Source organism: Mauremys reevesii, linkage group 7, assembly GCF_016161935.1.
Source record: "Mauremys reevesii isolate NIE-2019 linkage group 7, ASM1616193v1, whole genome shotgun sequence".
NCBI classification, from domain to species: Eukaryota; Metazoa; Chordata; order Testudines; family Geoemydidae; genus Mauremys; species Mauremys reevesii.
Genome location: NC_052629.1, coordinates 12,637,502 through 12,651,481, shown reverse-complemented (window position 1 = coordinate 12,651,481; position 13,980 = coordinate 12,637,502). Strand labels below are relative to the sequence as shown.

Genomic DNA, 13,980 nt, shown 5'->3' with positions numbered 1-13,980 from the left:
GGTGACTAATCTCAATTTATTTGCAGACAGAAATTATGAAATATTACCAATATGAAGATAGGCGCATCTCTATGCAGAGAGAGAGTCTGTGACAATATTGCATTTCTTACTGTTTACATGCATAAGCAGTTCAGCTAAACTGAAATTTTCATCATGGTATTTATTATATTACAACTCATTCAGGGCAATGCTGACCAGCCCCTCAATGAAATTCCATTGACAGACCAATCCATGTAATAAGGACTACAAGGGCATCATTTCTATTTCAAGAAATCTCCTAAGAACTCAAAATAAAAGTGCCATTCCACATTTTTGCATCTTTCAAATTGGCATGGAATTCTGTTTCTATTTTCCAATATCTGAATTTGACTAACAGCTACGGAAAGAAAATGAATTATTTCCCCCTTCCAGGAACATTTCACAAAATTTAAAGTTTTTATTTCAATTGTAGTATCAAAAATGTATCTTGCAAGGTCTTTCAAGAGTACAATGAGGAGTTTACATTAGTGGCAGACCCATTTACAGTGTGCAGTGCAGAATATGAGTGAGGAAATAATAAATGCTGGACACTGTGTGCGCGTGCATGTATCTTAGCACAAGAAAAAGATAGAAAAGGATCGTTTTCTTTGCCTTGCAATTTGTCATCCTCAATGCACAAGGTTGTAAATTTACACACCAAGGCAAGACAATCCCACTCCAATCTTAAAATGTCTCAATCACTCAGTCTTTTTCCTTGACCTGACATCACTTATCTTCACAATTCACCGTGGATTCTTCAGAATGTTCAGTCTTTAATTTTTTAAGAGATGGCTCTACTGCAAGAAGAGACATGCAGTGCTCCAAGGACTGTGCAATTTCATCAATTGTCCATTTGTCTTCATGAAGTGCATGCTCCTCTAGTGTAAATGGTCCTTGTTTGGTTCGGGTCAGCTCTTGCACATTGGCACAGGAAGAGAGTTCTATAGCATAAAAAGGAGAAAGCAGCCAGAAAAGGTGAATAGTCAAGTTAAAAAACTATGGATCTTATTCAAAATCCCTAGTGAGCTAATTATACATATTTTTTCACATATTTGGCAAAAAGGGGCTCCTATTCAGATTCTCCGGTCACTTACATCAAAGTAAATCTGGAACAATTTCAAACAGGTTTACTTCAGAGTAAAGGAGATCAGAATCTGACCAAAGGTCTTCAGAAGATTTTGCATATTCATATCAAAATACAAAAGGAAAATTAGTAATGCAAGTTCAAACAGATCCAGGGTAAAATTTTCAAAAGTGACTTTGGGACTTCAGAGCTTAAGTTCCACTGATTTTTAAAGAGATTTAGGAGCCTCAATCCCTTTTAAAAATAAGGCTTAGGCTTTTCTAAAATTTTAGATCACTTACTAGAACACTATAAAATGAGGAACAATCTATGATAAATACCAATGCAGTAATTAATCACCACTGAGACAGAAGAGATTCCGAATCCGGTTCACAAGGATACAGCACACACAGAGTTGGCCTTTGGACATAGGATGAAGAACAGTCTCTAAAATATAATCAATCTCTAAGTGTGGGAGGATTTCAAAATGAATTTGAAATGCAATCAAAAGGAGAAATTTGGGGCAGGGACCATTCTTTGTATTTGTCCTTTAAAGGATCAAGCACACACTGGTACGGTGAATAAATAAATAAAAATCACAGGGCCTTGTATTTTTTTTTCTGCCCAACACTTTCACCTTCTCCATTTTTATTCTCTCCCTTGTGATTCCTTCACAATTATTTACCCTTCTTTCCTTTATGCTCTAGAGGCAACTACCTTAGTACACGAAAGTGAATGACAGCACTGCAGCCCAGCACATTAGGTCTGGTGACCAGAGATATGCAAAAGGAGAATATTCTTCTATTAGCAGAGATGTACATTCTGTATGCAGTCATGCTTTCTCCATGCCTACCTTTTCCAATGTCACTGACCAGGCTTCTCACATAAAAGCCACCTCCACATTCAACATCTGGAATGTGAACAGTGACATAGTAAATTGCCAGCCCAGTATGAAATCTACTTTACATAGAAACAGTGCTCCCAACAAATGTAAAAATGCACCAAGCAAACAAACAATCAAGTGATAAAATATTTATAGGATACAATATAAATTATTCATCCTGAAACATATGTGCGGGTGAGATTGCAAAGCCAGAGAGGAGAGAAAGCAAACAGAACAGTGACTGAACAAATGCATTATAAATTAACTATTGGCCTTGGCATTTTAATAAATACTTCAGTCTTGTTCATTTGAAAGGTTTCAAAAGGTTATAGGTTTCATCTTTCCAATGATGAAAAACAGTCATTTTAAGTGCTACTCCAAACCGACAATGAACACTTTAAAATACTGACTGTACTTAAAGTGCACAGCTGACACGAGCTGTGACATTATAAAAAACATCTTTACTATTCCTGTCTTCCTTAACTCCCCCTCCTTCCCTGCCTCCTGCAGAGATCAGCTACTAATCTCCCAACCATAAAATAACTAGCTATTTAAATAACATACACCATTGAAATATAGTGGCCATACCCTTTTTTAACAACACGACATGTAGTACACCAAAGGGCTTCCAAGGGAACAATCGGGGTAATTCCAGAAGGCATACAACTGTCCTGCCTTCACTATCAATATTAAAGGAGGATAAGATTTTCAAAGGCTTCTCTAATTCATTTCTGTGTGTTCTAATGAGTTAACTACATTTCTTTACATATGGAAGAAGGGAGTGTGGATCTCCTCTCCACAAATTGGAAACGGGGTCCTATCGTTGTTCCTCCCTGCCCCCTTTCAGGAGGGAGTGAGCCAGGGGTTGGAATGCAATTGTGGTGGGTGTGAATAATTCCCTGCCCAGCCCGGCCAAGTTCCCCATAGAATGATAATACAAAATCAGCTTATGTCAAATCAAATCGGGACACTCGTATTGTGAAATGAAGTGCCCATGTGCAGACTTGCACTGAAATAATCACAGAATATCAGGGTTGGAAGGGACCTCAGGAAGTCATCTAGTCCAACCCCCTGCTCAAAGCAGGACCAATCCCCAACTAAATCATCCCAGCCAGGGCTTTGTCAAGCCTGATCTTAAAAACCTCCTAAAAACCTCTAATAACTAACCATGTGAACAGAAATCCACTTAGTTATTTCATTTCCAGGTTGAGTGTAGACTAGCTGGGAACATCAGCCTACATCAGATCTTTGGCCCTTACCCAGCGTGAACAGCGGTGGCTGGAAGTTTTGGAGAGAGAGGCTGTACACCATAACCGGCCTAGCAGGCTTTGCTTCCACTGCTTCTCCTTTCTTCATCAGAGATGACAGCCTCTGTCCATCTCTCTTCAGAGCAGAATAGCTGATGGGAGAGACCGTACAAATGTGTGTCATACAGCTGTAACGCAACAAGCCTCCCGTCCTCAAATCCTATTCATACTGCACTACAGGAGGATACATTTTAGCCTCCTAATCCTCTCCAAGTGCTCATAAAGAAAAGAGCTATTGAAATCATTTGTACACAGGAGCCTATTTATACAAGAAACAGTTAAGCGCAATAAATGTTAGTCATCTATTCAGTACTTGCATTTAAAAAGGGTTCATAACTGAATTCATTGCTTATGAAAGTGAGGAATCAGTAGTGGGTATGGTAACTGTCATCCTGCAAGGACTCACCCCTGTGGCGCCTCCTGCTGGCACCCTGGGAATTAGCTCTTTCTCCAGCCTTGGAGCACCCTCTGCAGACCGAAGTCTCGCCACTCACTGCTTTGGCCCCCATGTCCCTCTCGGGCCCAGTGCCCCTTTCCCAGGCAGTACCCCCACTCTCTGGGTCTCCCCACCCAGGGGAACCCTCACCCACTATCCCTACCTTGCCTCAGTTGTAGGCTGCTGCCAGTCACCAACTATCCCCCGCTCACCGGGGCGGACTGCAGTATAAGCCACTCATCACAGACAAGGTTGATTTGACCCTGCTGCTGTGCCCAGCCTTGGGCTGCCCCCTACAACTCCAGTACCTGTTTGGCCTTATACTAGGCCGCAGCCCAGGACAGAGCTCCCCAGCTCCCGTGGCCTTCCCCCAGCTCTGCTCCACTCCAGGTACCTTCTCTCAGCTCCCTGCAGCCAGGCCCGTCTCCCTCTACAGCTAGAGAAGACTGTATCAGCTCCTGGCTTCCCTGGCCTTTATAGGGCCAGCTGGGTCTGTTTGGGGCATGGCCACAGCTGAGGCTGCCTCCCCAATCAGCCCAGCCTAAGGCTCCCAGCCCCAGCCCTCTCCAAGGGCTGGCTTTTAACCCTTTCAGGCCGGGAGCGGGTGACCACCCCGCTACAGTAACTGACTCAAACACATGGCCCCACTGAAGCCTACGGGACCAACACACTACTGAATGTTATGTTGGGCCCATGATCGGTAGGCAGTGCAGCTGATGCTGTACAGACAGCTTCCTTCATATAGCTCTTCCTTTCACCTTGATCCTGACTCAGAATATTCCCACTGCTTCAGTCTTGAGTCTCTCAGGAGAGGCAATTGCCAACTACCCAGCTTTGTTTCAGTATGTCTAACTGACCACTATTGATGAAGCTAGATTCATTTAATTGGTGACAAAGGGCCTTATCCAAAGACCACTGCAGTCATCAGCCCAGGACAATGTTAAAACAGAAAAACTACCCAAGTTTACCAGAAGTGATTTATATGTAGCTTGCAGCAAATAGGCTTAAGTTTTCAGGAAGCTAGTATTGAAATAATCTCAAACTTTTTTTTTTTTTAAACACAGAAGTTAAAGTACCATTCTGTTTACAGAACTAAGTGGAAGTCTCAAAATATTCTCCGCTGACTGGTAGATAATGCAGCGTCCTGACAAACTCCTGCAAAAATAGTATCAGATTCCTTCTCTGTTAAAATTTTGCTGCAAAACACAGTACGATGTGACAATTTATGTCTGATGTTAAAATTAACGTGACCATCAGCTCTGAACTGGTCAAGTTAATAAACCCTACAGCTTGTGTAATCCATGTGCCTAATAGAAGGATATCTCTTTAAGCAATCTGTAGAGAAGGGTGGATAGGAATGAGTTGTGTCTGGTTCACTGTTGTGAGGCAGATGCACTGTTGTGAGGCAGATGTACAATTAACACTCCACCTCAGAAGTTTCTGAAATTGGGCATGGTAGTTTTGAGTCTGGTCAGTACCTTCCTAGTAACTGGACTCAGCCTCCATGGGGGTAGCTGCTTTACAAAAGGTGATATGCAAGTGTGTGGGTTGGGAGAAGCGGAGACACAGAAGCAGAAAGCAGGCTGTTTCCCTCTGATTCTGAAGCCTTTTGCAGCAGGTCAGTGATACTGTTAAACCTCTAACAGGGAAGCCCTGGAGATGTTAACTGCAGAAAGAAGAAATTGGAAGGGAAAACTAATTTCTTTCATTTTAATTGTATACTTGGAAGGTTGCTTGATTTTAGCAAAACTGTTTTAGTTAAATTGTCTCAACTTGTATGATTCACCAACTTTTCTCTTATTTGAATGCTGATAGGGAAAGTCATTTATGTTTTGCTTTTCTTAATTTTGTATTTTTCTTGTAACAGGTTTTTTATTTAAAAAAAAAATCTATATACTTAAACTGAGTAGTTGGTTAATTAGTTAGCTGACTAGCACAGGAGGAGGAAGAGTCTGCATGGATTCCAGCTGGAGATTTTTGCAAGAATGTGGAGAGAAGATGATGTTGCAGTGCTTTTGAATCAACAGACTGTATACATTTTGGTGATCAAAGACTGTAGCTGGGACTCAGGTGAACTTAACCTACGTTTTTGGGAACTCTGAGTTACTTCTCACTGTGTTTCGGTTGAGACTCACCTGTTTATATTTTATTTGTTTTCTTTACTTATGTTTATGTATAACTGTGAAGATAATGTACCGTATGTGGGTTATAAAGTAGCTGTGTTTTGTTACAGAAATTAAGGTATTATTATTATTATTATTGTTTCTTTATCATAATATTTTATAAAGTTGGTACTTAAGAATAAAACTCATTCCTTTTTTGACTTGATTGTGGGGTGGCTGACCCTGTGCAATCCTTGCTGAACATCCTCAAGGAGTGAATTCTGAGTCTCCACGTGCTTTTCTATGGGAGTTGTTTTTAGGCACTAGGACAGGGGTTCTCAAACTTCACTGCTCCGCGATCCCCTTCTGACAACAAAAATTACTACAGGACCCCAGGAGGAGGGACCAAAGCCCGAGTCCAACTGAGCCTCACTGCCCCAGGTGGGGAAGGGATCCAAAGCCTGAGCTACACTACTCTAGGTGTGGGAGCCAAAGCTGAAGCCCAAGGGCTTTAGCCCCAGGCAAGGGGGCCTGTAACATGAGCCCCACCGCCAAAGGCTGAAGCCCTTGGACTTCGTCTTTGGCCCCAAGCGGTAGGGCTTGGGTTTCAGCCCCAGGCCCCAGCAAGTCTAGGCCAGCCCTGGCGACCCCATTTTAATGGGGTTGCGACCCACTTTGAGGTCCCGACCCACAGTTTGAGAACCGCTGCACTAGGATAAAGGCAGTAAAGTAAACTCGAGCCCACCCAAAGGTGGCACCTGCCTTGCCAATATCTTCTTGTCAAAAGAAAACATTTTATTTATGGCAAAACTGGCTTCGGCTGAAAAATGCTCCAAGTGGAGCAATGCTGCTGGCAGTGCCCGAGTACTACACAACTTACAGTGGAGGAACTTGCATTATGTCCCCCGTGAACTTTTGCAGCACACGTTCAAGATCTTCTTTTGTTATCTGATCTGTCAAAGCAAACCAGATATACGTTAGCACTGATTGTTTATGTAGCGCCCTCGGTGCCCATGGCACTTTACAAACAAGTACAAAGAGAAGGTCCCTGCCCTTTGGATCCTATAATCTAAACTAAGAAAAGAATCTCACAGAAGATGGTGGGAGACCACAGTGGGTAGAGGAGGAGGTAAGAGTGAGAGTAAACACAAGCCGAGGAGGGCAAATTGTCTGGGTTGATTTACACATTTCTTGCAGTTTAAAACATTTAGTTCAATAGTCCTATTTTAGGCACCAATACAGAAAGATGCTCCAGGCTGCAAATATTATTGTTACCTCCTTTTTGTTCTGTGCTTGCACAGCACCTAGCACAGTGGGGGTCTGGTCCACTGTTACGGTCTTAGATACTATAGAAATACAAATAATAATTAAAATCCCATTGAAGTCAGTGGGACTACTCGTGTGCTTAAGCATCATGTTCAACTGCAGCCTTAAAAAAAAAAAAAAAAAAGTAAATACAGCGGGCCTGATTCTCTGTTCTGATATTTTCCCTTTTCCAAAGAAAAGTGTCTGGAAACCCAGCAGACCCGGCCAGCTGGGAATTTCCCTTGAACAGGAGGATCCCTGGGTAGAGTAGACCAGCAAAGCTGCTCTGTGTCATACCACCTCACAGCCTCTGGCATAAGGGGGAAGGGAGTTGTAGTTAGGAAATCAGTTCTAAGGCCTGGTCCACACACAGTTTTTGTACCAAATTTAATTATTTCAGTTAGGGGTGCAATTTCCTACTGAAATGGTTATACCACATCACCCCCTATTTGGATACAGTTACACTGGTATAGAAGTCTCTTATACTGGTATAATTTAGCCTCTACCCATACAAGAATACTGCTATCACTGCATCCATTACCAGTACAGTTAAAGTGATACAATTTGTGTACGTAGGGAAGCCCTCAAGGGAGCTTTCTTCCTTTCCCTGGATCCTCTGCTCCCCTCTCTCTTTTTTTTCTTTCTGCATAATTGAGTTTAACTTAGAAGGAAAGGGTGAGAGAAATAAGCCTTGTCCATGTCCTCCCCCCAACCCCATCTCCTTTATGTTCTTGAATTAGGTAGGGCTCCACATTCATCCCAGAACTGAATGGACATTGTGAAAGTTAATGCTCCTGGTAGTCACTGGTGGGTGTTGTACCCAGGAGCTGAAAACCCCCAACATACGTGATTTTATTAATACTTCCCAATTTCCATTCAGGCCTGAGCATTCATTTTTTTTGGAAAACTATGTTGCAAGACTATGAAAACCTTTCCAGTTTTGATTTTGATAAAGGAGGGAACTGCTTGGCTAAACTAAGCAGCTTCTCTTAACAGTTAATCCCAAAGCTTTAGGGGAATGATCCTACAGGACATTTGAGATGTAAAGCACACATTTTCTTTCCAGTAAGAGAAGAGAGTGGGAACAAAACATCACATTTCCCTAACTATCAAGATTCAAATATCTAACCCATTAAAGTTCATGGAGGCATCATTATGTTTCTTTATGCATTCTAACTATTGCCATGGCATTTTATTGAGCAAACACCCTTATTAGTTATCTCTTCTCTCCAGAGAGACTGCCCCCAGCGTACTGAGTACAGTTCTGCAGTCTCTTTATTAGAAGGCCGTCTCTTCAGTAACCAGTTTTGTTGGTTGCTTAAGAGGGGTTTCAATATGACAGTTATCAGAGGGGTAGCCGTGTTAGTCTGGTTCTGTAGAAGCAGCAAAGAATCCTGTGGCACCTTATAGACTAACAGACGTTTTGCAGCATGAGCTTTCGTGGGTGAATACCCACTTCTTCGGATGCAAGTCAGTTGCCTCTTATCTGTTCAGAACGCAAACCTCAGATCTGTAATCTACATGCAAACCAATGAATGACTAGGAACTGGCTGGCCCCATTTCTCATAAAATAGATTTGGTTCATGTCACTCCAATGAAGTCAACAGAGTTCTGCTTAAAATGAAATAAAATGGATGGCATTCTCAGGCCCTTTATTAGGTTTTATTCTGCACTCTAAGTAGTTCTTCAAAGCAGATGGATCTCACAATATGCATAAGGGTTTATTCCCCAAGAACAGTCTCCTCTCGGTTGCAGCATCAGGGGAGAGCAACTTATGCCTCGCTTTTATAAACCAAAACACTGCAATTTCAATAGCAGATGCTGCCATTATGCCCAGCAGCTGTCTAAAAGAAGTGTCATTAATGGTAATGTTGCAGCAATTCATAAATCAGTCAAGGATGTTGGGGAGACCAACACACACTAGCATGGGGGAGGGGAATGGCAGAATCTTTTATACCATAAATTCAAAGCTTCCCCTAAAGAACCTCATGTATGTTATTGTTTTGCAGTCTTGCTGTTTGCTGCAGTTTAGCAAGGTGTCATAGAAGAAACCATATGGCACTAAATACTATCCTTAGGAGCCTCTCAGCATGTCCGCTGTGAACCCCTTTGCTCCAGCTGAAATTTGGTATGTAAACTGAGCAGGAGTGTCACTTGTTTTCTTTTTCAATATTCACCCATTGGATTGAATTGGTGGTTAGGGCACTTAATGACACAGCTGGGTTCAGTTCCCGCTTCAACCTCAGACTCCCCAGATTGAGAGGGGAATAGGAAAAAACCCACTAAGCTCTGGAGAAAATAATTTGTGGTGCAGCTAATTTAATAATCTTTGAAAAGAAAAAGTGAGGCATAATGTAGTTCAGTCATTAACAACCAACGTTGTGCAATGTCGGTTTATCAAAGTAAATATTTTACAAATTAGCCTGTTAGACCTAGAATAAATAATGTTTGTCTTCTGCAATTCTCAAGATTTGAACAGGCTGGTATTAAAAATGACAATCCTGTCTGCTCCTCCCCCAGTGCCATTACAGGCTGCTATGTCAGTTTGGATTTTTTTGCTTTCACTTGAAGCTGCCTTTGCTTTTGTGGGTTTACATTAGATTCGTGACTTTGCTGAAACATTGTGTAAACTCTGTCCTCACCCTGCTCGGATTAGCACATACGCATATTCTACGTAGTTCAGATTTTCCCCAGTCCTGATGTTTGATTTTGCTGATAATTCATCCAACAGCCACCACACAATGCTCAGCCTAAACTTTCTCCCCAAGATTGGCTGTTCCTGAGGTCTTCCCTGCCAGGTCTCTCTTTTTCCAGATCTAGTTTGTTCAGCTATAGAGAAATATACTCTACCCCTTCTGACATTCTGGGGAGAGATAAAAGCTATAACTGCTAGTAGGTCTCAGCACAAATTACACAGTACCTTCATGCAGGCTTCAAGCTTCTATTAAATCATAAAAGGATGATTTAATAGAGGAGTCCTGTATTTCTATGCAGGCTTTTAGAGTTTGCCACCTATTGCACAATGGTTTAAAACACAGCAGTCATGTCCAGTTTGTGCTTGGAATAGGCACTGCACACAACTTGCCAACGGTTTCTACACTAAACACTGAAAGAAACAATGTGACCAGTGACCTCTACACAGGCCAGATTCTGATGGAATAGTCCCCAACTGCAAGTCCATCAAGATCCCAACTACTGACTCAAGAACTTCTAGCCTTATCTGTACTGGTGTAAATCAAAATAACTCCTTTGTCTTCTGTAATTTTATCAGCATCCCAGTGCACTGCTGACCTGAGAACCTGTGGTTTCAGAAGGTAAACAGGTCAATTATTAAAACCAAGCAAAATAATATGTGCAGAACAAAATGGTACAAATTATTGTACGAGTGCTCTAGTATACGCTAAAGAGTGACATTTGTTCAATGTTTGTTTGCATAAACTATTCATCAGATAAACATAAACAGCACATAGATCACCAAACAGTGTCAGTTTAATGGAGCTATGCCAGTATATATCAGTTTAGGATCTGGGATAAAGTCTGCTTGCAAATGATTTGCAAAGAGGAAAAAAGAGGGCTTTTGTTTCTCTTTTATAATTATTGAACCAGTTCCATTAATGACATCCCTTCGCTTACGTGGTAAAGGTCCTTGCAAGTTCTGTTATAATAATAATAAGAGATATATCAATCTCCTAGAACTGGAAGGGACCTTGAAAGGTCATCGAGTCCAGCCCCCTGCCTTCACCAGCAGAACCAATTTTTGCCCCAGACCCCTAAGTGGCCCGCTCAAGGATTGAACTCACAACCCTGGGTTTAGCAGGCCAATGCTCAAACCACTGAGCTATCCCTCCCCCAATGCCTGGATTTAGCCAATAAGAGGCTGGGGAGGGTCATGGGTATACACCATGGATCATTATCAAAGGAGCCACAAAATGTAAACGGCTCTCTCAGAAAAGCATCAGAGGAGCCAAGTTCACAGCTACTTTCAAAGTTCATTTTCATTTTCCAGCAGGAAGGCAATAAAGTGAGTCTTGCTTCCTCAAGTGGAAATTGTTTCCATCTGGCTGTACAAGGTGCTTTTTCCTCAAAATAAATAAAAATATTAAAAAAAGATTGGGAGGGGTTAAAATCCAAGCAGACCTTTTCAACACATCCTTGCAATGTGTAACTTATATTTACAATGGTTTGTTTTCTTAACTTCTGTCTAGAGACTTTTCTATAAAATTTTAGTGCTTGCTTCTGTTTCAGACAGTGGGCAGCTTTCTGTAAGTGCTCTCCACTCTGGACCCAGCGAGGTCCTTGAGGAAGAATTCTGCACATCTCGTAAGCCGCTTTCCCTCCCCACACTTAGGACTCAGTCCTGGATTCCCTGGGAATAGGGGGCACTCGGCATCTCACAGGATTAGGACCTAAAGCTCAAAGGGAAGTTGAAATTCAGCTCCTCAGCAGTGTATAATGTACAAAAAAAATCAGCAACTATGCAGGAATCTGAAAGCAGCAGTTTGGGAGGTTGTTAAGAGATGGGAAGAGAAGGAAACAAGTCAGGGGAAGTAAGAGTAGAGGAGAACACGTGGTTCTTATGCTCTCCCCTTTGGAGAATTCACAATACAATCTCGCTGCTCTGCACTACTGGCGGCAAGCCCCAGTAAATTTCTGAACGCAAGAAGCGTGAAGACAGCAAGCAAGCAAGGCTAATGTATCATGAAACGTACCTGGTTCATCCATTCTGGCAATGGGAATTGAGTTTTAATTACTTGTGATAATACTTCATCATGGGCTGGTGAATGTGCAGTGTATTTTGTCAGCATAACAGAGTGTTAGCACAGAATCATGCATTCTGCCTTTCTGAGAAGCAAGTAGAAACCACTTTGATTTGTACCTATTATAAAACTATATGGTTTAACAACTCAGATGGGCCACCTTACAAAAGTCTAGATAGATGGATAAGATTCTACTGTAGCCCCTGACCACTCGGTATTGAAATGGAGGCAGTGTGGGCAAGTTCTCTGAGCAGCACCAGGCAGTCAAAAAGATATTACTAGCCAGCATTGGCAATGCAGTTCAGGGTGAAACTGGAACTGGTGCTTGCCTGCACCAAGTAAGAAGAAAAATGACAAGCAAGAGGGAAGAGAAAAAATTCAGCATACCTTTTTCATCACAAGATAATGAAAGGTAATTTTATTGTATTTACCTGTTCCTAGGTATCAGAAACAGAGTGGGGCCTGTAAGAGTTGCTAGGAGACGAGCTATTTCTAGCATTCTTTTTATTTTGCGAAAGAATTAATGGCAAACACTTTCAGGTGGGTTCCCAATTAGTCTTGCATTATTTCTCAGACACACCATGGTTTCTTTACCCTATCTGTGAATGCACTCCAGAACGTGTGAACTGACAAAGCAGTAAATAGAATTAGTTCAAAACTGTCAAACCTATGCACCAGGGTCTCTGTGTAGGAGAGGCTCATTTATTTAGATTGCTAGGAGCCACTCTGCAAAAGAGACAGCATGAACAGGTGAAAAAGTGAAAAGGTGAGTTTATGCCAGCCCCATTTTAAAATAAAAAAGCCTGTATTTAAAGGGGCTTTTTGGAGGGGAGACTGAAGTACTTCGTTCCTTCTGGGTTTGAAGGGCAAAGGCATCCCCTCATGGGATTGTACACTGAAGGATGACAATTTTATTGGTGATGCCAGTATACTGAAGGCAAAACAATACAGTTATGCCTGATTCTATTTTTCACCTTACTAGTTTGACGCTAGTTTCTTGAAAAAACTGACATCAACCACTGTGCTGGACCCAGCTGTGAGATCTTAGGCACTGAGATTAAAGCTGAAATAATCATGCAATTTGATTTAGAAATTACATTTAATTCTCAGCATCATGAGACACAAAGCTCCAAAGAGCTATGTCCTCTTGTCTCCAAGAAGGTATTTTTCTTTTTAATATTAACCGTTGCAGCAGGTCAGTTCTTTTGCTTTCCCACAAATGCAATGTTGAAAAAATTAAAGAGTGTGAAATCCAAAATCTCTCCTTTGCTTTGGTAAGATACAGGCCATTTATTGCACTTTAATCTATATCTATGATTTAATTAATGTAAAGTTACCATAAGGCTTTTCTTCAGTTACTTTTCCAGTAGCATCTAATGTATCAGTAGCTTTTCCCAATTCTCCAATGGCCATGTACTTCTGTGAAGGAAAGAAGAGATTAATGTCTTTAAGAGTTTAACTGACCATCCGTCGAGAACTTTAGATGGCACTACTGAAGCTGGATCATGAATAACCAACCACACAACTCTGGGGAAAGGAAGATGGAGATATTAAGATAGGAAACTCACAAGAAATGAGACCCAGCATTACATGGACATAGCCGTTCATTGATTTAGGATTTTCAAAAGGAGTTAAGTAATGTGGTAGCTAAGCAACATTAAAACTAAGTTGGTGTGATGTAAGAGCTTAACAATAAAAATATTTTAGTGAAATAAAAGAATGAGCAAAATATTTGCCATAATATCATCTTAAATACAGTAGGATCTTTCATCCCAAAGGACTGTACAGTGCTTTGCAATCTTAATACAATATGAGAGAGAGAGAGATGAAGGACTTATCGACCACTCTAATGCGGCCATCTCTGAGGCAAAGCAGGACATCTGTTCAGCAGTGGAATGGAGTACCATAGTTTGGACGGGAAAAGAAGAATTATCTGATTATCAATGCTATACAATTTATTAGCACAACAAATAGAATCACACACCCTGTATTATGGCAAAGGAGACCGCGCCAATACAGAACGTCCAGTACTCCATGCATTATTCACATCATCCCTCGCAGGGACCCCCAGTGCAGGAGAGTTGGCTCGCACATAGTCATCAAGTCAGT

The 13,980-nt window shown here is 41.5% G+C and overlaps 1 protein-coding gene across 1 annotated transcript in view; it reads right to left on the bottom strand.

The window, feature by feature from the left end:
- TRUB1 (TruB pseudouridine synthase family member 1) overlaps positions 1 to 13,980 on the bottom strand; it is a 45,843-nt gene continuing 31,863 nt past the window's right edge. The window contains exons 4-8 of the mRNA XM_039546163.1: positions 13,209 to 13,290; positions 6,690 to 6,762; positions 3,224 to 3,363; positions 1,935 to 1,991; positions 1 to 959 (exon numbers count right to left, since the gene is read on the bottom strand). Coding sequence (XP_039402097.1) covers positions 745 to 959; positions 1,935 to 1,991; positions 3,224 to 3,363; positions 6,690 to 6,762; positions 13,209 to 13,290 — 567 coding nt within the window. The 3' untranslated portion in view covers positions 1 to 744. The remainder of the gene's footprint in view (positions 960 to 1,934; positions 1,992 to 3,223; positions 3,364 to 6,689; positions 6,763 to 13,208; positions 13,291 to 13,980) is intronic.